We start from the raw sequence: 21,476 nt of genomic DNA on the forward strand, positions 1-21,476 counted from the left end.
GGGGTCCTGTGTGGGGTCCTGTGTGGGCCCACCTTCGGGGTGAGGTGAAAGGTCTGATGTTTGGCAGCATAAGGGCAGACCGTAATTATAGTGTTGTTCTTTTCCTTTTTCTTTCTTTTTTTTTTTTTTGGTAAAAGGTATCCAGCCGTGAGAAGGGTATTTTTGGCATTGCTGTTTTCAAGCAAAAGTCTATTTTTCAGAGCCACCATACTTCATAATATGATTATACATATATATTTTTGTCCTTTAAAATTCACCAATAAATTGCATTGTACTGTTATTTATTAGAGGGCTGCTGTGTTTGAAGTATGGCAGTGCTGATGCTGACAGTAAGAAGTTAGCCTGTACCTTTCCAGTCAGGCTGACTTTAATTGGCTTCATAAACAAGGACAGTCTGTATTAGGAATTTATGAATCCCACACATGACAATAGAAAGCAATGGGGCAAATTCAAACACTAAATGGTGATTTTTTTTAACCTCCAAACTGAGAATGTGAAAGGGTCAAGACCTGGTCTGAATGTACATTTTGTATAGAGTGTATAGCGTGAAAGGCTTTGTACAGACTCCAGGGATGATGTCTGAACTGAATCCGCAGCGTCCATCTTGATGAAGTCTTCAGTTTTGTCGTCGGTATGCTGAAAAAAGTGGGAAGTGAACCGCCACGCTCTCCCGCCAAAACTACTCCGACGGTCACGTGCGTGTTTTCAGGTCGGGATGGGGATTACGAAGCTGTGAAATAGTTTCAACCTACTTTGTAACCAAAGATGCGAAGCAGTGTAACTCATTTTTTATGCACATTCTATGTATTTTTTTCCCTTACTTTCTCCTTCACATGAGTTCTGTTGCTTTTTTTTAGCATGTTCTGCATGATCTGTAATTTGTCAAACCACTTTCTTACCTCATATTTGTATTCGGCACTCTTAATGTAAGATAGCAGGCTGTGAACAATGTGGAAGAGATACAGAAAAAAAACAAAACTAGTGTTGCGCGCACTAGTCAAAGAAAAATGAAGTGAGCCATGTTTCGTTCGTCTAAATGGTGTTGGAATTTCATATGCCAATAGTTTTGTTACATTGCAAAAAAATTTTAATGTATTTAAATAAATGCAATATTCAAATTCCTGATGTGTCGTGTACCGACGTTTTAATTTCGACCTGTCATGCCACCTTTATTAAATCTGTACAGAAGAGCCTTGTGGTAGCTGAGGTTCAGGGGGTATTTCAGTGTACAGTAGTTGTTAGACTGCTGGACTGCGTGTACACGGAGTGTATGTGGGCTGTTTTCTTAGACGGTCTATTGTGCATGACCGTTACAACTGATCAGTAATGAGATTTGGTCCCTTTCCCGGCGCAATGCGCATGAAACGTGACACTGAATGCGAGATAATCTTTTTATTTCTCTTTCCCCCCGCTTTTATGAACGGAACTAGCGACAGGCGACGCAAAACACAAGTGTTAAGTTGCCTCTGTGGTCAGGAAACCTGCAAGTGTAGGAAATGAACGGCATTTAGCTACAGTATCCAGGCTTATGCACACACATAATTGAAATCCGATGAACTAGCATTGCGAGCCAAGCCATTAAACATGTGCATTTGCAGATTGTATCTCAGTGCGGTTAGTCCTCTGTTAAGAGTGTGTGTGGCCAACCTTTACCTTGCTTCATCCGTTATCGCACCTATCTGGTGTAGACGGAAGCGAGACAGTGCACAACACAACAGGAAATTAATTTCATGTTTTTGATCACCAAAGGAGTTTGCTGAATAAACGTCTTATGTACTACGGAGCATAAAGTCGTAGCCAGTTGTTGCTTTTTGCTTCAAATATATAAATTTGATTGACCAGTGTTTGACTATTTATCCTAAAACGTGTTAATACATTAACGTGTGAACGAACATGTTCCACTTTATATGAGGGGTAACAAATCTTATTACATCTGGTCCATTTCCCACGCTGCGATGAGATGTCTGTTTTTTTTCCTTTGGACGGACATTTGTGACAAGCAATGGCATGGACTAAACAGGACCAAAAGCTTGGTAGAAATGAGAACTCTAGTTTAAAACGAGCATGTTTCAATTACATTTTGAACAACTTCACAATGCGTCCCAGCAACAACATACATTCATTTCCGGAGTCAGCGGGGAGACCGAAGTCATTTTTTGATTCTTCGTTATGATACAACCATTATACAGACACCTAGTGGTCTGGCTGTTTTAAAGATTGTACTGAATCCGTTTTAAATATCGCCACCTCCAGTGGCGGAGCCAAAGGGGGCCCAAGATCAAATCTCTTTCCAAGCGATCTTGGCTAACCTGATTATGTATTTCCTTTCATTCATCATTTGTATGGACCCTCTGATAAAGCCTTGGTCACCATTTGGCCACCCCTTGAAAAAGTGTCTAGCTCCGCCATTGGCCACCTCCATGTGGGGGACTCGCTCTATGGAGCATAAAATGGTTCTTTATACACTTTACAGGAAAAGTGTGAATCACTTTCAAATCAATTGTTTGTTACTTTTTAATATAAAAATATGTATTGCTCCTTTAAGTGAATGGCACATTTCCAACTATTTGTGTTAGTTTAAATTTGTTCCACATTTACATTTAGCAGAGTGTTGGGGAAGATGTATCCAATAGTCAAAAGACATCTTAGTATTGTTTTGTGCCCAACCAATACAATTACAAATGTATACATTTTATAACTTTAACCCAATATATATTTAGGTGTTGGGGCAAGTGACTCATGGCATTACTTGATTCTAACTATCAGTCATTTACAGAACCCCAGTATGGCATTTGTTTAATGAAACTTTATAAAACAAAATTTAAAACAATATCCATTTGACAAGAGAGAAAAACATTTAACACAAAGAAATGTTCTCTAATTAACTTCAGTTTCCCTCTTTGTATAAAAAACTCAACTAAAGTAAAAGATAGCTCAAGAAACATAAACAGCCAAAATGTAACAGCACTAGCTTCATAAAAGAAAGATTTATAGCCAAATACACATACTGAAAAAATCCTCATAACTGTTCTACTACAGGATCAGTGCAGCCATATTTCGATATGTAAACATCTCTTCAGCCCAGGAAAGTCAACATAACATCCGTCATGAAGAGCATCAGATTAACCGATGGCAAGCTCAAGTGTTTTGGCTGTACGGTCTTCCTAGGTAGGTGCAAGTCTGTCTACTGCTCTGTGATTGGGGCAATAGGGACATGTGACCTCGGCGAGTCTCTCTCATTGGCTCGCGGTAGTCATTACTAGCCCACAGTGACGAATCGGCCTCCTTTGCTGCTCTGCTGCGCCGCAGCGGCACGCTTGTCCTTCAGAATGCGGAAGCGCTCGTTCAGGGTCATGGACGTCTGGGCGAACAAAAACGGCAGAACTTTAGGTTTTCTTGATCAGACTAGCAAATGTGGCCCATATGTTCATAGCCTCAACATCAGCATGAAAAGCGTTCCCGAACCCTAATGGTCAATGGGCACTGCCAGTCAGTCCAATATTAGCCTTAATCCAGGTCTATGAAAACAGCCCTTGATATCATTACCAGCGGAGAGACGTGCACTCTGGATGACAGGCAGCACGACCAGTTCCCTTTTCAAAAGAAGAGAACCAGGTAAGCCAGTCCTCGGTTAAGCTCCGAGGCAGTGAGAGGGGGCTCTACCTGTTTTCCAACACTGTTGATGTCAAACTGCAAGGCGACTCCCTTGGGCGGTTTCCTCTCAGGCTCCGCCTCTGTGGCTGTGGGGGCCATGGCCGGGTTCGGTGGGTGCAGAGACCATGAATGAGCAGGCCTGCGGGGACGAAAGACACTGACAAAAATCACACACACTCGTGCACACAAGAGTTTCAGGTGGCACACAAAAAGGTTTCATAGAGACGTGAATCTGGCAAAAACGCCTGTTAACATCAAACATACATCACATGTTCTGAGTTACATTACAAAAAGCATTGAAGTAATCAGCTGTAGGCTGCTCACAGCAGCTGTGAACATACTCGGGTTGGGTTCTGGCAGTGGGGTTGTCTATGGACACTGTGAGAATGCCACTGGAGCTCAGAGGAGTACGCCACCTAGTGATCAACAGGGTTACATGTAAGTTCAACAGCCGCAATTTGAACACTACACGTCAATGAAAAAGGACACAATCAACAAATGAATTATACAGATTACTTTTATGGAAAACATTAAATTTGGTAATTTAAATATTGAATAAGGCTTACGGTCTGGTCCTCTGCGCTGCTGGGCCTGGTGTGGGTTTCTGCACGCGAGTGTGGACCTGTTAAAAAACAAAGAGACAGTTCAGACCCACCCAACAGGAGCACGCACAGGTATGAGCCTGGAGCTCAAACTTTGACCCTCTGTGTTATGTCTGAATCGCACGTTCAACATGTTGGTCAGGTACTGGAATGTACTTCCCTGTTTGAATCCAGGCCTCGACCCCGTTGTGACACTAACAGTTAAGACAACCTGAAACATTAACATGCATTAGGAGCAGGCCGAGAGCCAGAAGAACGTTGGGAATGGGCATTGCACCTTGAGGCCCCTTCTGGACAGGAAGGTGGCCTGGCGAGCCTCCCTCTGGGACTGCTGGACTTGAGGAGCATTCCTGTATGGAGCAGACAGAGAAGCAGCGCAGAAGAACACATTAACTTGGGCTTCCTATTAAGAGGAGTGTCATACCAGTACTAACCCCCCGACTGGGTTCCAATACATGCTTTCATTCTGTGGTTTTGTCCTAGAACATTCACACCAAAACTCGCACCACAGAATTTCCAAACCAAAATAACCACACAGTGATCTCCAAGCGCATCTTCCAAGGACACACCATAGGACCGCACCCCATTATTATTTCACAACTGCCACAACAACTTTAGCTGTGGCAATCAAAATTCTGTGAGTGTTACTAATACTAAATTAGCCACATGATTCCACTTTGTCACGTCTGCTCACCATTTTCTGCGGCGCTGGAAGGGCCTGTGAGTCACATGGGCTGCAGTAGTGCGTCTGTCCGGCTGCGTGTAGGTCCACCTCTGCCCACGCATCTGTCTGTGTTGGCCCTCATGCAGCAGAACAAACGGTTTGGCTCTCTAAGCAATAAATACACGACACAGAGGAGGTAAAACAAGGACCAAACAATCTAGGAGATATTTGGAATGTTCAAACTTAAAATGTAGAAGAATTATGTTGCTTTTATTTAAACGTTATAGGGATTTACAGATTTGGAGACCCACAGGTTCTTGAGATACCTGAACTGGGGCTGAACGTTTTAGGAGGAATCGGCTTTGGACCGGCCGGCTCAGGGTCCGCTGGGTCACGGTCTTCCGGCCCAACGTTGGCCGATTGAGGGGGCTAACTCCCTTCATCAGGGCTGCCGCCTTCCTCGCAGCCAGACCGGTAATGACACCCTGACCCCGGCGAGCCGGAACCTTCCGGCCACGGCTGAAGACTCTACTTGCACCCACTCCTGAAAGCAGGTGAGCAGAATTAAATAGGTCAGTGCACGCGTGCATAAAACTGGGAAACCATCACATTGTACTTTGTTCAGACACAACACGTATTGGCAGTACAATACCAGCAGCATGCAAAGAAACGCCAACAGAGCTCCCCGTCAGCCAATCAAATCCGCACAACTGGTTTTGTGCAACTTCTTTTTCTTCAGTTTTCAGTGCAAAAGTTGCTGTTAAGCTTTGCAAAGTGCACTTAGACAGAAGCAGCCCAGCTGTTGAATGTTCTTAGAACTGCTGAATGTAAAGACGATATAACAAATGATGTAAAAAGTTATTTAATAACCCCTCTGCAGAGGCGCACCAGACCAATCTCCCACTCGCCTCCCCTGGATGAGGTGGCCCCTCATGGCCAGCCCGGGCATCCTGGACGCCTTCTGGCTCTCTTTCTTGTTCAGCCGGATGATATCATCTGTGGGGTATTGTAAAATGCCAGTTAACTGATGGACATACAACTCAAGTTTGTATCCTAGGCTGTGAACACCTAGTGCTTGGATGTCTATCACGCAAGACCTTAGGGGCAGTCATAGTCTGGTGGTTAGGGAACCAGTCTTGTGATTGGAGGGTCGTGGGTTCGATTCCCAGGCCCTAGTCCATGACTGAAGTGCACTTAACCCTAACTGCTCCCCAGGCACTACTCGTGACATGCGTGTACCACAGACCCCTGTGTGTTCTCACTGCACAGATGGGTAAATGCAGAGGTCTAATTCTGATAGACTGGAGTGAATACAATTGGCAATATGCTTGCAACAAACATGAAAGCAATAGTACTTTTGGTGGTTATTGTTAAAACTGTATTTTTTATTTATGTTAGTCTAAGGTAGTGGAACTGATTGGTCAAATGCAGCTACAATGATGGATGGAAGTAGAAACAAAGGAACTGTGGGCAACAGCGATGTGCTACCTCTGAAAAGTAAGTTACAAAAAAAAAATCAACCTGAATTCTTAAGGAAAGTATATCATTATAGATATTATAATGTTCATTACATATATTAGGCTAAGACGTGCGTTTATACATGCAAATCCAGCTTTGCACTGTTGGCCTGAGTTTCCAAAAATCTTACTAACACTAACAAATGTTTCAGACTTTATCTGGCTATCTGGTTAATTAGTTGGCTAGCAATTCTGTCTAGCTAGCCCTCATAGCCATCTTACTCAGGGCACACCTAAAACAAAGCTAACCTAGCTAGCTGCTTAAATGAAAACTGGATACTAGCAATACATCATCTACCGCCAGCCACATTAAGCATATGAAGTATTCCTCTGCAGCAAGTTAATTTAAACAGACTAACCAGTCGTCTTTAATTCGGCAGCCATGAAAGGTCCTTCACACTAGCTAGCTACGCTAACTAACTAACCTAGCTATATCTGCTAGCTAACGAGCTGCCAGTAACGTAGCTAGTGGGGCTAGCTGGGCAGCTAGCGTTTCTAATGTGGTATTTAATCTTACTTACCAAGAGACATATCAACTTTATCAGGTCCCTCTGCATTATCGCCTGTGTTAAAGCTAGATTTGTTCATTGTTGAGCTAAACTGTATGTGCTGAACACCAGACGTGAAGAAATAAGTTGAAAGAATTGTCAAAAAGCTTGTGCTAGACTTAACCAATTAAAGTAAGCGTGCTAACTCTAGCTAGCTTTTCTGCGATATTTAATTCTCTTGCGCATGCGTATATTTGCGTACACTTCGAGGAATTCCGTGGCGCTTGGGAAACATACGTCACCGAGCTGAGGAATAAATCCTGCTGTGAACGTTGTACTAGATCGCTGTCTCCTTAAATACATTAATTAAGCAAAGTCCGAAACTGCCATTGGTGAATTTGGTATGAATTTATATTACTTTTTAATGCTTTTCGTCTGCCGCCTTTTTCACTGTCGCATACAGATGCGTGATTGTGTATCAATGATGGCGAGCTAGCTCTCTATAGCTGGTCCTGAAAATCGCTAGTAAATACACTACTAGAGGCTTAACTCGAAATGGGTTTGACTCGATGTGTTATTGGCAGGAAATACATGGACAATGTTGCATTAAAAAATGTAAACCAATTATATATTCCTTCTTTAACATGATCTTACAAACACTATCATATCATGATACAAAAAACATGAATATAATTATATTTACATATTGTCTTTCAAAGAACACAAGGTCACTTACAATTTACATACACAGCTTTTATATCCAGTCACATGGCAGCTGCCAGTCTCACACAGTGTACTCTCACCCAGAAGCCTCAGCTGCCTGGGGTACTGAAACAGGTGCATGGTGGGAAGAGAGGATAACACCCAGGACAGCACCATCCACTGGGCATGCAAACATACAGACACACACAATCGTTCAGGACATAAATTGTAAATTGACCTAAACTCAATGTTTTTGGACTGTGGGACGAAACTGGAGAGTCCAGAGGAAACTCACACACGGAGCTGCACCCAGAGAGGGAAGAGCTTAGCTGTCATGGATCAGGAAGCTGCACTTCACCAACCAAGCACCCTTCCACTCTGGCAGCACGCTGGACTCAAAACGGTAATGCCAATGACCCTTCTACTTGCACTGAAGAATTCAGTACCATTCATGCCTTGATCAGTGTGCAGTGATGCTGCTTCTATAACTGCCCCCAGTACCACCAGACTTGATCGGTGAGGAATGCAGAGCTCTCCTGGGCACGCAGATGGCTCCAAGTGGGATGGGTTGTATAGATACGGTGCTGCACAGACCCCCAAGTAAGACCGCTTCATGATGGCTGGGACAACCACCGGACGCGTGATGATCTGCTGTGGTGTGTGCGGGAGGAGCTGAAGCCTGCAGTAGCTGCTGGGTCGGTTGGCGAGGGGTGCTGAGTTATACGGTCAAGACACCGAAGCACACAGGTGTGGAGCCGCACCCGTGTCACTTCAACAAGAGCGAGCCAAAGAAGGGACCGCTTTAGCCGCTGCTGGCCCGGCTTCGGTCTCTCCGCTCTGGTGGAATAGCTCCAGACGTCCTGGGCCACTCTCTCCTGCAAGGAACCGCACGTCTTTGTGGACATGGAGTAGGTCGCTACATCTCACGAGCCATATGCCACCCTGGACCAGAGTATCACCAGGATGGTAGCCGGCTAGTTGAGTTCTTCTGCCAAATTGGGGCTTCAGAGGAGTGCCACAGCAAGCAGAGGTACAAGTTTGAGTCGGGTGATCACGGTTGAAGTCTGCAACCAGCTGAGAGCGAGATTAATGACCATGTGGAGGATTTCAGCCAGACGTGGATGTTTCCGCTCGATATTTCACGGCACCAGAGCGACTGGGACCACCACCTGTCCCTCATCCTGCTGGCGTGCTGCTCCGCCATGCTTGCGGGAGTCAAACGGGTTCACTCCAGCTCTTCTGTTGTTCAGCCGTGAACTCTGAATGCTTACAGAGCTCGTGTTCAGCTGTCTGCCAGGGTCAGAGGAGGACAGCTGCCTGGGACGGGTAGGCTGGACAGCTGCGTCACTGTCTCCAAGCTTCAATCACCATGGGAGGGTCCCTGGGTGATGAAGGAGCCCCTGGGTGAGGTAGTATATCAGATCTCGATGTGGCATTGGACTGTTGTAGTCCATATGTTCTAGATTCCCTCACAGACCCAATGAGTCAGGCCAGGAGGCCAAGCAGACGGTCTGTGGGGGAGGGGCAGCGGGCTGACGGGGCTGTGAGAGAGTACAGAGGGTGAAGACTCCCAGAATGCCTTGTATCATTATTTCTTGTCTTTCTCCATGTGTTACTTGAATGCAACTGAAATAAAAATATATTATGAGAAAAAAAGCATTATTCTGTAAAACAGTAGGAACACCAAACCAAGCAAAGTCATCACCATAGGGGAATAATCCAAACTTTCCATAGTGTTTACTTGGAATGCAAATTTTATGATGTATGTGATGGCAAAAACAAAAGCGCAATGATACTGATTTTGAGACAAAAGTATTAGATCTGTCATTTATGTTTGGGAGGAAAACGATCTGATATTACACATGTGAGTGGATGAAGTCTCATCCTGCTTGTTCTGCTTGTCCTGTTTGTCCTAGTTAATTTATCTAATGACTTGATTCAAATGTTGTCTCTTAGGCTTTCTCACTTTTTTCTATTTTTCCTTTCTTTCTTCCTTCATCCTTTAATTCTTTCTTCCTCCTTTAATTATTTCATAATGACACTGTTTCTAACACTAACAATTATGTGGCTGTAAGAAAATAGGCTAATTCCACCAAAGCCTTCTTGCTCACAGTATTCTCCTGAGCTTTGCTACTGGGCAGGGATGCCCTTTATGCTGCTTGTGCGGTAGTACAAACTACTCTTCTGTTTCTAAAGGCAGCAGCACTAGGCCCAGAGCTTTATTTAGGTCCATTGACAAACTCTTCAAATACCCTTTGCAACACATTTGTAGTAGTGAGCAATGTCAAGATTCCACTTCAGTGATGAAGTCAATAAGCCATTAATCTCTTTGAATCCTCTCTTATAATCCCAGGGGCATTTCTGTTTCTGTGTCTGATCTTATTACCCAGGATCAAGTAATTTTATTGTTTATATGTCTACCATTGGATTAGTTTTCATTGCTATGCAGGTTACATTTAATTATATCATTAATAAATGTATCATTAAAATATCATATTTAATAATAACTGAATTCCAATTCCACTGTCACTCTTAATAACATGTTCACTACCACATCCCTGGTACATGTGTTGACAGCTTGTATTAATCTTGATCTTAAATTCTGCATGAACGAGAATTTTCTTAAATAAAGTTCTGAAGAGGACATTGTGCCCAGAGGAGGCCCTATCCTGAATGGCAGCTATGCACTGGCTGGTCACGACCCTAGAGACAGTAACAGCACATTCAAAGTTGCACTCAGTTGTCTGTTTCTTTTTATATGTACTAAGACATGGTGTATATAAACCAACCTTTATTCGTCAGGTTTTTATAGATGGTCGACAGAACAATTAAAATAATTTTGGTGCCATAAAAATAGGGGAAAATAGGAAAATACTTGACACACTTGAACTACGTGAACTATGTTAGCTGTATGCTCACATGCGACGTGGAAAAGTTCGAGAGGAGGTATGGTGTGCAAATGAAGTGCAATGTACCATAAGGCCACACGAGGGCGCATTTGTACGGAGCCGTTTCTGGGAAACAATTGGCATGGACCTGTCCCTAAAAGCCAGCGCAGACTCTTCATCCTCTCTATCTCCCTATGGCAGGTTTGCAATAATCAATCAATCAATCAATCAATCAAAATGTATTTAAATAGCGATTTTTACAACAGTAGTTGTCATAAAGCAGCTTTACAAGTGTCCGAGTCCAAGCCCCCAGTGAGCAAGCAGGCGACTGTGGCATAGCTGGTTGGGCAGGGCAGTGGGCTCGTCTCTCCTCGTCGCGGGTAGGCGGGCATCCATTTGAAAAAAGAACACTTTAATTATTTTATATTTTAATTATTTTATCTTTTATCTTAATATTGTAATAATTTAATACAATATTAATAACTTAATGTGTAATTTATTTCATTATTTAATTAATTTAAATTTCTATTTTCATTCCTTTAAATTTTTTATGTATTCTGTTTTGTGGGCAATGACCTTCCCTTCTTTTATTGTGTAATGCAGTGGTTCCCAAAGTGGGGGCGCGCCCCCTAGGTGGGGCGCGGAGCTATTGCGGGGGGGCGCGGAGCTTGGAAGTAAAACGTGCACATGTGTCAATATTAGGGATGCACCAATTCCAATATTAATATCTGAAACAATTCTAGATCGGGTATCGGTGACAATGTGACCAATCCATAAAAACAGATCTATTCAGTCTAATTCTATGCTTGTATTGCTTGCTTTTCGGAGTTAATTCAACCTTAAATATCCACTCTGTCCCGGATACAAGTGAACTTGGGCTGTGTTCGAAATAGTCTACTACATACTACTGGCATACTGATCGAGCCCCAAATCAGTATGCCGTACACAGTATGTGACCAAAATGAAAATTTCCAGTACGCGAAACATACCCGGATGACCTACTACTTCCGCAAAATATTCCAGTACGCGAACAGAGCTATCTTCGTGGTGTACTGCATCCCATCATGCAACGCTACGTTCACGTGACCCCGTAGTGTGCTTTGCTTTTGTCGCATACTGGAAACTGTACTGCATACTACTACGAGGACCAGTATGCAGTATCCAGTATATACTGAGTCCAGTATGCAGTATCCAGTATGTAGTAATCTATTTCGAACACAGCCTTGGACAGTTAACAGGCGAGTGAAACGCGAAGCACACAGAGGAAAGGTGAATCACTGACTCGTACTCGCGCTGGTGGTATTCCACTTAGTCCGTTTATTTGCTGGTTGACCAATATAAACCTGAGCTCCAGCACTACATGACTGTTCATACATGAACTGGTGAGTTGTCCAAAGCTCACTGAATGCGTTACTTACAGAAATGAAATAAAGATAAAATGGTCTGAGTCGGTCTACGGCAGAAAGCTAAAAAAACAACAATATTCCATACGCGCACTCAACTCGCTCCCTTAAAGAGACAGTACACATATTTCTGGCCGTTACATACTTTGTGCTCTGCGTGATGTCTGCGCTTGCAAACTAGCCGCATATGTATTACTGTTTCTCTTATTTCATCTCCTTATTTATTTTTAAATTATATTTAGAATTCTTGAACCATTTAAAAGGCTTCTTGCAGTTTATTTTTTTCATGTTTTACCAAAGTTGTGAACCTATTGTTTTTGTAAGTTTCAGGTTATTTGGTATTATTTATTTTACATTCAATGTTATATTCATAATTGCACTGACTGAACAAATGCAAGTTGTGTTATTTTTACATATTTATATGTGTGTTTAAGTGTGCTATACTGGTGCAGAGTTTTCAATAAACTTGTAATTCAGTATGTCTGTGTTTAAAAAAAAAATGTTTTAAGTCGATTCAGCACAGTTTTACTCTATCAGATCGGTATCGGATCAGTATCGGCCGATACTAAGCCTCAGATATCTGAATCGGTATCGGAAGTGAAAAGCGCAAAAATATTCTCATCTACTAAAGGGGGGCACGGCAGAAAAAGTTTGGGAACCACTGGTGTAATGCATTTTGAATTGCCAGTGTGTATGAAAGGTGCTCTTTAAATAAAGTTTCCTTGCCTTTCCTATAATGTGCTTATGAAACTGATGCTGCTATATTTGCAGATCATGGTCAACAGTTTTAATGTGGAAATTACAGAAATGTTTTCCAGTTAGGAATCTAATTAAAGAGCTTCTTTGGAAGCTCTCAGTCACATCCACAAAAAGTTGAATATCCAGGAAACAATGGCTTGTCCAAAGTTTAATCATGGGATGTACTCTCGCTTTTGTAATAAATGACACAGCTGTTTACCTTAAATTTAGAGTGTAGAATATATCGAAGGGTGTCTGACGAATAACTTGCGCACGAGCATTGTTGCCAACTCCTCAGTAAGGAAAGTCGCTATTGGTTGTCCTAAAAGTCGTTAGAAGTCACTAAATGATGTCATCACCTAATACATTACGTTGCATAATACATTACGTACAATCAGTGTTGTATAAAGTATTAGAGACCCATACTTGAGTAAAAGTAAAAGTACTCTATCAAAAAATTGACTTGAGTAGAAGTTGAAGGGTTCTTTAAAAACTTTACTTAAGTAGAAGTACAGAAGTATTCAGCATTTTTTGTATTGCAAGTAGTTTATTACTCAAGTACTGAAAGTAAAAAGTACAAGTATTGTGTTTTGAATTAATTAAAGAAAACTGTCAGTTTGATTATCAATTGTTTTTATATATCACTTACAAATCAAAGATGTCAAAGACCACAAATACAAGTGTTCTGTATGTACAAACAAGTAGCAACTTAAAAACTGGGCACTTCATACACAAAAACAGATAACCTATGTCCCGCTACGTCGTAGGTTTGACGCAGACGTACAAGTTCGCCTTAATTTAGCTGAGAAAACGAGGTGTATTTTGGATGTAAAATCCATCCGTCGGATTCAAAGGGTGAGCCTACTGCCCTGCGTTTACCCTCAATAAATGCCCTTACCCTATAAAAACACTACACTATAAAAATGGGCACATGATTAGTCAGCATGAAAAGAGACACAGCTTACTGTTGCTAAAAACACAACTCAGCGTGACATCGCCTTTATGATTACCAGCTACTGTTAAGTGAATACTGCAGCACGTCATGAATATAATTAGGTTAGTTAGCTAACCTAACTAGCGCTTACTGACAGCTAAAGCTGGTGTGTCTTCTGTGCGTTATATTTATAACTTACATTGATGTGTTTCTTCAAGTTCGAAGGTGAATTTTTGAAGGCCAATATTTCACCCTCTTTAGGGAGACAGAGATGGCACTTCATCCTATAGGAATTTACTTTCACTCCAGCAAACGCAAACACTGTATCTAGGTAGGGCCAGGGTGGTCTCCTTCCTCACCCTCACCGCCACTATTACTCGATGTTGAAGGTGTGGAAGGTGTCAATATATGTACATTAAAACGCCAACAAGCTTATTATGCAGCACTTATGCTGCTCTTCTGCTGTTACCAAACACGGTACCTTCTCTTTTAATGAGATAAGAAGCAAATTATTTGGAATAATTTCGAGTATATGTGTATTTGTATAAATATGTAAATTAAGCTGAAGGTGCTGGAAAATATTGAAAATGGACCTTCAAAGTGCTGAACAAGTGCATGAATTCCACCTTGTAACTTCGCACGCACAAAAATCGAGAGGTGCACGACCGCGCGCGTGGCCAACAGGTATGGGCGGAGCCACCGCGAGTGCGTCATTTTTGCCACGCGAACCCTTGCGGCAGTCAAGACGTGTCAAGTGAACCTAGATTACGAAGCTCAAGTGTTCAGTGAAGGCAGCAGCAGAGTAAACGAGACGCGACCAGGGCATGCACTGTTTTCACACAAGACAGCCTGATCGCTTGACCCGGTGACAGCGCCAGCTAACGTTTATAATTGTAACGAGTAACTATACAGCACGTAAAAAATGTATCGGAGTAGAAGTATTAAACTGATGGAAAATATGTAGTGAAGTAAAAGTGGAAGGAGGAGAAAAAAAATACTCCAGTAAAGTACAGATACAGCATTTTAGTACTTAAGTACAGTAGTGAAGTAGTTCTACTTCGTTACTATACAACTCTGCGTACAATACGTTTTTGAAGCTGTAAATGAATAACGTTGGGAGAGAAAAAAGTGAGTAAAAACACCCTAAATATGTTAGAACTACAAATTATAAGGCAGTCACTTCTCAAAAGAACTACATGACTTTAATGAATGAATGAATGAATGAATGAATGAACGCCACGCCCCTTGTTAGCTTTATGCTTTGTATAAATTATTTTTACGTATATTACATAGTTGTTTTTTTTGCTGTGTTGTTAAAAGTTAATATAAGAGAAGCAGTTAGCAGGAATGAATGAGACTGTGTGAGTTAAATGCAGTGATTTCTTTTCGTGTCTCACTGAAGACATTTATATTTATTTAAAGCATTTATATTTACATCCCGCTCTGTAAATACAGGGCGGGGCGTCAGCGGCAGCTTTGGGCATGCGCAGTTCATTTGCAGTGTGGACGTGGAGCGGTAAGGGTCTGCTCTGAGTGTGAGACTGCACTGAGTGTTGTGGGGTGGGGCTCACGGCAGCACCCGCCCCACAGGACAGCAACTGCAGAGCGTGTGTGTTCAGAGTCTCCAAAAGTCTCCAATAACACCACAAAAAGTCGCTAGATTTGTCGCTAGTCGCTTTTTATTACAAAAAGTCTCTAGAGGGTCTGAAAGTTGGCAACACTGCGCACGAGACCCTTTTTGTCAAGTGAGTTATGTGAGCACGTGACAGACGCCGGTACAGACAATCAACACGCGCGTTCTCTCGTGTCTACTGTGCGCGTTTGTTGTGTCTCGTGCCGTTGTGCTACGCCCCTTGTTAGCTTGCCTCGTGTCTCTTGTTGTCCCTTATTAATGTGTGTACTTAAACCTCCGCGTTTTGCCCTCCGTTGTTGGTCTTTGTGTTTGTCATGGTGTATTTGTAGCCTATGTGTCGTTGTAGTCGTCTGGTTAAATATATTCAGCGTTGTGCACCGCGCTCACCGTGACAATTAACTGAAATGATCCTGGACCTTGCTTGGCATGACACTTCAAATCCATTAGACCTTTGATGCGCATAAAATACATGCTCGTTTAAAGTTTGGATTCAAGACACTTTCACGCTGCTCTGCATATATTAAAACCAAAATGGTTGTCTTTGTTTGTAATACATTTTCTTTAAATTATTGCTCAGGGGGTTTACAAAGCATGCTGTCAGATTTACGAGGCTCACAAGGATGGAAGAACTTTCCATCTATGGGTGGGGAATTAGCCGTGGTTTGAGTTTGTTGATGCAAGCGAGCTGTTTCCAGGGGAGAGCTATATTAAGTCATGAGCTAAATGAATTTTGTTGGCTTGGCAGGAAATCAATTTCTGAAGATTCTACTGTGTACTTTTCATACACAGTAGCAATGCAAAGTGCTTGTAGTGATATTGGAAGATGTGTGGATGGCTGTTGGAATACTACGATGATGTTTATGCAAACTTATAGCCAGCAAAAATTATCTGTCATTATCTGGCAACTCCATTGTCGGCAAAATCTGTGCACTGGTGTGCATAAATTATTGTTTGTTTTAACAAGGCATTGAAACAAAAGTCCTCTGTTTGTTTGAAGGTGTCAAAAGAGATTCGGTGACTATGTCTGCACCTACATAAGGGGGTTTCCATTTAGGGATGGCAACACAACTTCTGAAGTATACGAGTATTTAAGAAACTCGAGTTGGTGCACATGAAAGGTTTATTTTAGGAAACGGCCATCATTGAACACCGTATAAAAGAAAGTAGAAGGGCTGTGTTAATCCACTTTGAACACACTAAAATGTTTACCACTGTCCATGTAAACAATGAATGCATGGGAATCACAAGAAACAAATTCGAGTTCGAGACCAATGCGCAATGAGAATGCAATATAGCAACAATCAACTCATTGTACTGTACTTTATTCATTCAGGTTCAATTACAGTTTTGTGTTCACACTGGAGGAAAAAATAAATGAAGGTGACTGTGAAGAAAGACATTTTAATGGAATGTTTCAGTTCCCCTCTTGCTTAAGTGACAACCAATTTCATCTTAGATGCCACAGATTGTAAATGTCAAGCCATAATTATAAAATCTTGCTAGCTGCAAAAGATGGCAAGCAGTGAAGCACTGTATTTATCATTTATTACTTAATCTGTCTATGCAGTTTATAGATATATCGAGTTATACACAGGAATATAATATTTATCTATGGAATGACATACAATGGCGATTTACAGTTAATGAAACTACGAACATATTTTTTTTGAGTTTATAGGGGGTTGAGCAGAGTTAAACGAGCTATATGTCACGTGCGAGAGTTTGGTGGCATGTGCACTGTTTTCACCAATCACCTGAGTAACATTCAGTTGAGGATTACTGCCTTGGCACATGACCTGGTGGAACAGGCTCCTGAACCGAGACGACATGAGGTTGTAGAGAATGGGGTTGACCACGGAGCTCAGGTAAAACAAGATGCCAGAGAGGAGGTGAACGACCTCAAAGACACGACGGTGCTCGTCGGTCCAGTTGTCGATGTAGCTCCACATGACACGGTCGATGTGAAATGGCGCCCAGCAAAATCCAAACACAATCACCAACACGACTGTTAAGCACAAATGACAAAACGTTAAAACATTACAACCACAAAAAAAATGGGTAAATGGCAAGTGTGATGAATAGTCCTGTAGTGAGAGGATTTTACACTAGTGTGCATTATACAGATGAATAAATGAAGAGTACTGTACAGTAAAAATATATTGTTAGAAAATAGTAAGAATATTAAGAGAGTGAATGAGAAGTTTGCAAAGACGGGATGCTGTCTAAGGTCACGGGAGGCCATTTACACCATACGCCATACAGCAAACTCTCAAAATAAAGAAGCTACTCACACAACATTTTGGTGACTTGCCGGTTGCGTGCCCTCTGCTGGAGGCCCTGCCCCCACGGGCGTGTCTCGGCGGGCAGCGGCAGCCTCTCTCGCCGCAGCTGCAGTCCGATGCGCAGGTAGAGCGCGCTGATGACCAGCATGGGCAGCAGGAAGAAGAGCAGGGCCGTGAGCTGCACCAGTAGGTTGTAGATCCAGACTGGCCTGACCAGGGAACACTGGGCCGAGTCCGGGAAGATGTGGCCCAGACGCGGCGGCAGCACCTGCACGCCATGCAGGACGGTGTTGGGCAGCGCACACAGCAGCGCCACTGACCAGAGCGCCAGGATGAGGCGCCTGGCGCGAGCCCGCGTGACCACGTGCCGGGCGCGCAGCGGGTGCACCACGGCGAGGTAGCGCTCGGCGCTCAGGAACGTGACGTTAAGCACGGAGGCCAGGCACACCGTTTCGAAGAGGCACGTCTTGAAGTAACAGCCGCCGGAGCCCAGCAGGAAAGGGTAGTTGGACCAGAGTTCGTAGGCCTCCAGGGGGAGGCCCAGGAGAAGCACCAGCAAGTCTGACAAGGCCAGGCTGAACAGGTAGTAGTTGGTGGGAGTGCGCATGACCCAGTAGCGGGCGATGACGACACACGTGAGCACGTTGCCGAGCAGGCCGATTGCAAAGATGGACACGTAGGCGATGCACATGGGGAGGAAGAGCGGGGAACGGCGGGGACCCAGGTGTCTCTCCAGGTACGCATCGCGGCTCTCGCACAGGTACGGCATGTCCTCCACGCTCACGTTCCTCACGATGCATGCCCCAGTCTCAGGGCACCATGACGGGTGTGGGATTACGTATGCATTCTCAGGTGAGGAGCAATTGTGCTCCATCACTGTTTGGTGCTGAAGATTCTGTGGATTATACAATAAACCAGCAGTTTGGGTTCAACAGATGGGGTGAAGTGTAAAGAGGGGGGTGGGGGTATGAAAGTGTAGTCTAACTTTGAGAGACATCTTGGTTCTTCCCTGTGCTGTTTCAGAGAGTTTGAACTTTGATCTTTGAACTTTTGTTTATGGTTTGTTTATTATGGGTCTGGACTGTGTGTAAATTTATTTTCCAATAAGGACTTTTGGAAAGTGGAATAGAAACATAAAATTGTAATTAAAAATGTTATTTAAATTGTTTTACATTGAAAAGGAATCTTTCTTTAGCAGTTACAACACTGTCAGTTAATTATTTATGGTCAAGGTAAATGCAATGGTTTAGCTCCAAAGAACATAAAAGAACACTTAGTCCCTGCAGGTTTGGTCTCACTGGTGACATTTGAACCTTGTAAACATCACCAGGATAAGAGACAAAGTGTTGATATGTTTGTGTGACTTTTACATCTGTTATTTGTCTGTCACACTTGGTGTTTGTCCACTACTCAGACTAAGGTATATCTCCCCAAAATCCATCACTGTTGCATCAATCTCTCAAAGAAGTCCATCTTTTGAATCTCATCCTAACACTGTTTGGACACCTCACCCAGTTTTCAAAAAGAGAGAAAGAGATCTATGATGAACAACTTTATTTCCATTTATTCATTGTCATTTCTTCTGAATGACGGTCATGTTTTACCATTTCACATTGTAACATTTCATTGTCATTGTCATGTTGTAACATTTCACATTACCTTACACCTCAATTCCCTCAACTCAATATTCCACATAGCTGTGTAATAAAGGTTTAAACTGTATGCATAATAATCTGAGGAGTATGATAATTATAATAATACTGAGGACTTGCTACACATCACCCACCTGAGGCACGTCTTTGGGATGTAGAGGACCTTCTTGGACAGTCTTATTTACAGACACAGACAGACAGTAATGAGGCAATGATTTATCCGATGAGACCTGTTTTAAAGACTAAAACTAAGTTTATGCTTAATCCAGTATTACCTAAACACCAAAAAACCTCAACACTGCACTGTTACATGAAACATGAAGTAATTACCAGTTTTTCAGCTTACTGAGAATTAACTGGAAGGTCATTTGACTGCTCTATGTTATAGGTGTGTGCTGTGGAAAAAACGGTAACACAGAACAACCTTGTGTTAGTATATCTTTTGTTTTGAAAACCCAAGAGGTTGATGTCAAGTGATTTTTGAAAAAGCATATATCCCGAAATAGAAGGGCAATTACACTCTCCACTTTGTTTCCATGGACATAATTACCCAACTAAGTTGGAAAACACTGTCTGTTCAGTTAAGTGTCAGCTGAATCCTCTTCTCAAAGGAGCCGGTGTCATACACGTTTACACTAGTGATGCGCACTTTCTAAATCTATATCTGCTGCTCTTTTCACAGCTATGCATGATTCTGCCTAATAACCATTGTGTGATTACTGAGATTTTATTTTGGTGAATTCATTTAAACAGAATTTGAATTTAAAAATACCTTCCATCTCTCTCTTTATTTCATCCCTCATTCCCTTCCTCCCTCCCTTGTTGAATTCATTTGAACAGAATTTGATTAAAATATACCTTCCATATATATTTTTTTCATCCCTCCCTCTCTCTCTCTCTCACACACACACACACACACACACACACACACACACACACACACACTATAACATATATAAAACACTAGCCAAGTCTTTCTCAGCATTAACTCAAGCATTTCTTATGAATTTATTATTCATATTGCTAATTATATTAACTGTCAGAGAACATGAGACCTGATGTCTAGGTGCACGTACCTGCAGGTTGATCTGACCCGGGGTTACCTCAGGACACCAACAGGACACCTCAGGAGCCCATTCAGACATGACCTCTAGGGCTGCCAAAGTCCCGCACAGCTTGCTGTAATGTCTGTCTCTCAGGCAGGTGTGTAATCCTAATTTCCTAATCCTAGTCCTAAAATCCTAATCCCTGGTCCATCTTTGATGAGTGATGCTCTCTCTCTCTCTCTTATCCTAGCTTCTTTCTCTCATGAATGACGGTCACTTGTTTAATTGTTCCTCCATGTGTCTCTCCCTCCCCTTTTTCTTATTCTCTCGCTCACTTACTCTCCCTGTCTTCCTCCCTCTCTCTTTTTAAAGACGTTCTCGCCATGATACATTCGTGTTTATTGTAAGTGTTGAGTTATAGCTGTTCTCTCTCCCTCTCCACCCAATGTTCACAACTAAATTGAGGCTCAACGACTCGCTCAATGTTTGGGTGGTCTGCTGCAATGATTTGTCATTGACAAGAGCACTTTTAAACCAGCCTGCTTACGGAATACATGGTAGTCTGCAACATTTAGTAGACATTGTTTTTCATGTTCCTGGTAAGATGTTTTGGTCCCATCCACTCCCATTTTTGAGACCACATCTGCCTGTGTTTACTCAGAGATAATATATAGCACTGCCTTTTACAATAGCACAGCAATCACCTGCACGGTGTAATGTGGGAAACATACAAAACACAGACACTTGTATACTCAGTAAACCCTCAGTATACTTCCTGTAGAGCTAGTCCCTTCTTTTATGAAAAGACAGTAAAGAACAGGTGTGGGTTAATAATGAGGCGAGGAGGATCTGGGTAGGTGTCGCCGAGAATTCTGTGGGTTGGAGTCTCACATGGTTAGCAAAGCATAATTTTTTTCTAAGGTCCCTTCTATCAGTTTTTAATATTGTGGTTGGTCTCCCTTGGCTTGTTGGAAGTTATCAGTAGTAACATGATATCACCGTAATGTTCCTATAGTTCTTAAATGCAGGATAAATGCATCAAATTAAGATGGGGATTAAGATGAGGAGATGTTTATAGCAATTGCCTAAAATGCCTGTGAGTAGCAGTAGTAATAATTCAATCCATACTAACTTTCTTGTCATCACAAGTAGATATAAACCTGCAAAGAAATAAACACATATTTCTTTGCTGGGGATGTCTGGTCATAAAATAACTTTGAAATAAATAGTTCATTTTTAGATCATCCCTGTCTGCTGCTTCAGCTGTTAATTG

General features: G+C 42.4%; 2 protein-coding genes across 4 annotated transcripts; both read right to left on the bottom strand.

Annotated features, from left to right (window-relative positions):
• Positions 1-2,498: 2,498 nt before the first annotated feature.
• Positions 2,499-7,217, bottom strand: LOC143475219 (UAP56-interacting factor-like). 3 transcript variants are annotated; one of them, XM_076972996.1, is made up of 10 exons: positions 6,959-7,217; positions 5,809-5,916; positions 5,247-5,464; positions 4,951-5,087; positions 4,534-4,606; positions 4,416-4,467; positions 4,221-4,275; positions 3,996-4,070; positions 3,664-3,793; positions 2,499-3,361 (listed from the first exon to the last, which is right to left on the bottom strand). In XM_076972996.1, exons 1-10 carry the CDS (start codon positions 7,023-7,025, stop codon positions 3,260-3,262), a joined length of 1,017 nt encoding a protein of 338 aa, XP_076829111.1. In that variant the 5' UTR covers positions 7,026-7,217; the 3' UTR covers positions 2,499-3,259. The 3 variants fall into 3 exon arrangements, with proteins under 3 accessions (XP_076829111.1, XP_076829110.1, XP_076829112.1); XM_076972995.1 differs by having other exon boundaries at positions 5,791-5,916; XM_076972997.1 differs by lacking the exon at positions 4,416-4,467 and having other exon boundaries at positions 4,221-4,276; positions 5,791-5,916; positions 6,959-7,215.
• A 9,435-nt stretch (positions 7,218-16,652) lies between these two features.
• nmur1b (neuromedin U receptor 1b) lies at positions 16,653-21,047 on the bottom strand. Its single transcript, XM_076973129.1, has 3 exons — positions 20,234-21,047; positions 17,515-18,400; positions 16,653-17,228 (listed from the first exon to the last, which is right to left on the bottom strand). The coding sequence occupies exons 1-3, from the start codon at positions 20,300-20,302 to the stop codon at positions 16,873-16,875; spliced, it is 1,311 nt and encodes a 436-aa protein (XP_076829244.1). The 5' UTR covers positions 20,303-21,047; the 3' UTR covers positions 16,653-16,872.
• Between the last annotated feature and the right edge of the window lie 429 nt (positions 21,048-21,476).

The sequence above is a fragment of the Brachyhypopomus gauderio genome, chromosome 14 (genome assembly GCF_052324685.1).
Source record: "Brachyhypopomus gauderio isolate BG-103 chromosome 14, BGAUD_0.2, whole genome shotgun sequence".
NCBI classification, from domain to species: Eukaryota; Metazoa; Chordata; class Actinopteri; order Gymnotiformes; family Hypopomidae; genus Brachyhypopomus; species Brachyhypopomus gauderio.

What these genes read in the sequence shown, in the direction of transcription:
- LOC143475219 (XM_076972995.1), bottom strand. Translation starts at nt 7,025, where the DNA reads ATGAACAAATCTAGCTTTAACACAGGCGATAATGCAGAGGGACCTGAT. An exon ending in TGTCCAGAAGGGGCCTCAAG is followed by an intron (nt 4,468 to 4,533) that starts GTGCAATGCCCA and finishes TTAATGTTTCAG; the next exon opens with GTTGTCTTAACTGTTAGTGT. An exon ending in ACTGCCAGAACCCAACCCGA is followed by an intron (nt 3,794 to 3,995) that starts GTATGTTCACAG and finishes TCGTCCCCGCAG; the next exon opens with GCCTGCTCATTCATGGTCTC.
- nmur1b (XM_076973129.1), bottom strand. Translation starts at nt 20,302, where the DNA reads ATGTCTGAATGGGCTCCTGAGGTGTCCTGTTGGTGTCCTGAGGTAACC. An exon ending in CGGGTCAGATCAACCTGCAG is followed by an intron (nt 18,401 to 20,233) that starts GTACGTGCACCT and finishes TATAATCCACAG; the next exon opens with AATCTTCAGCACCAAACAGT. An exon ending in GCAAGTCACCAAAATGTTGT is followed by an intron (nt 17,229 to 17,514) that starts GTGAGTAGCTTC and finishes TGTGCTTAACAG; the next exon opens with TCGTGTTGGTGATTGTGTTT.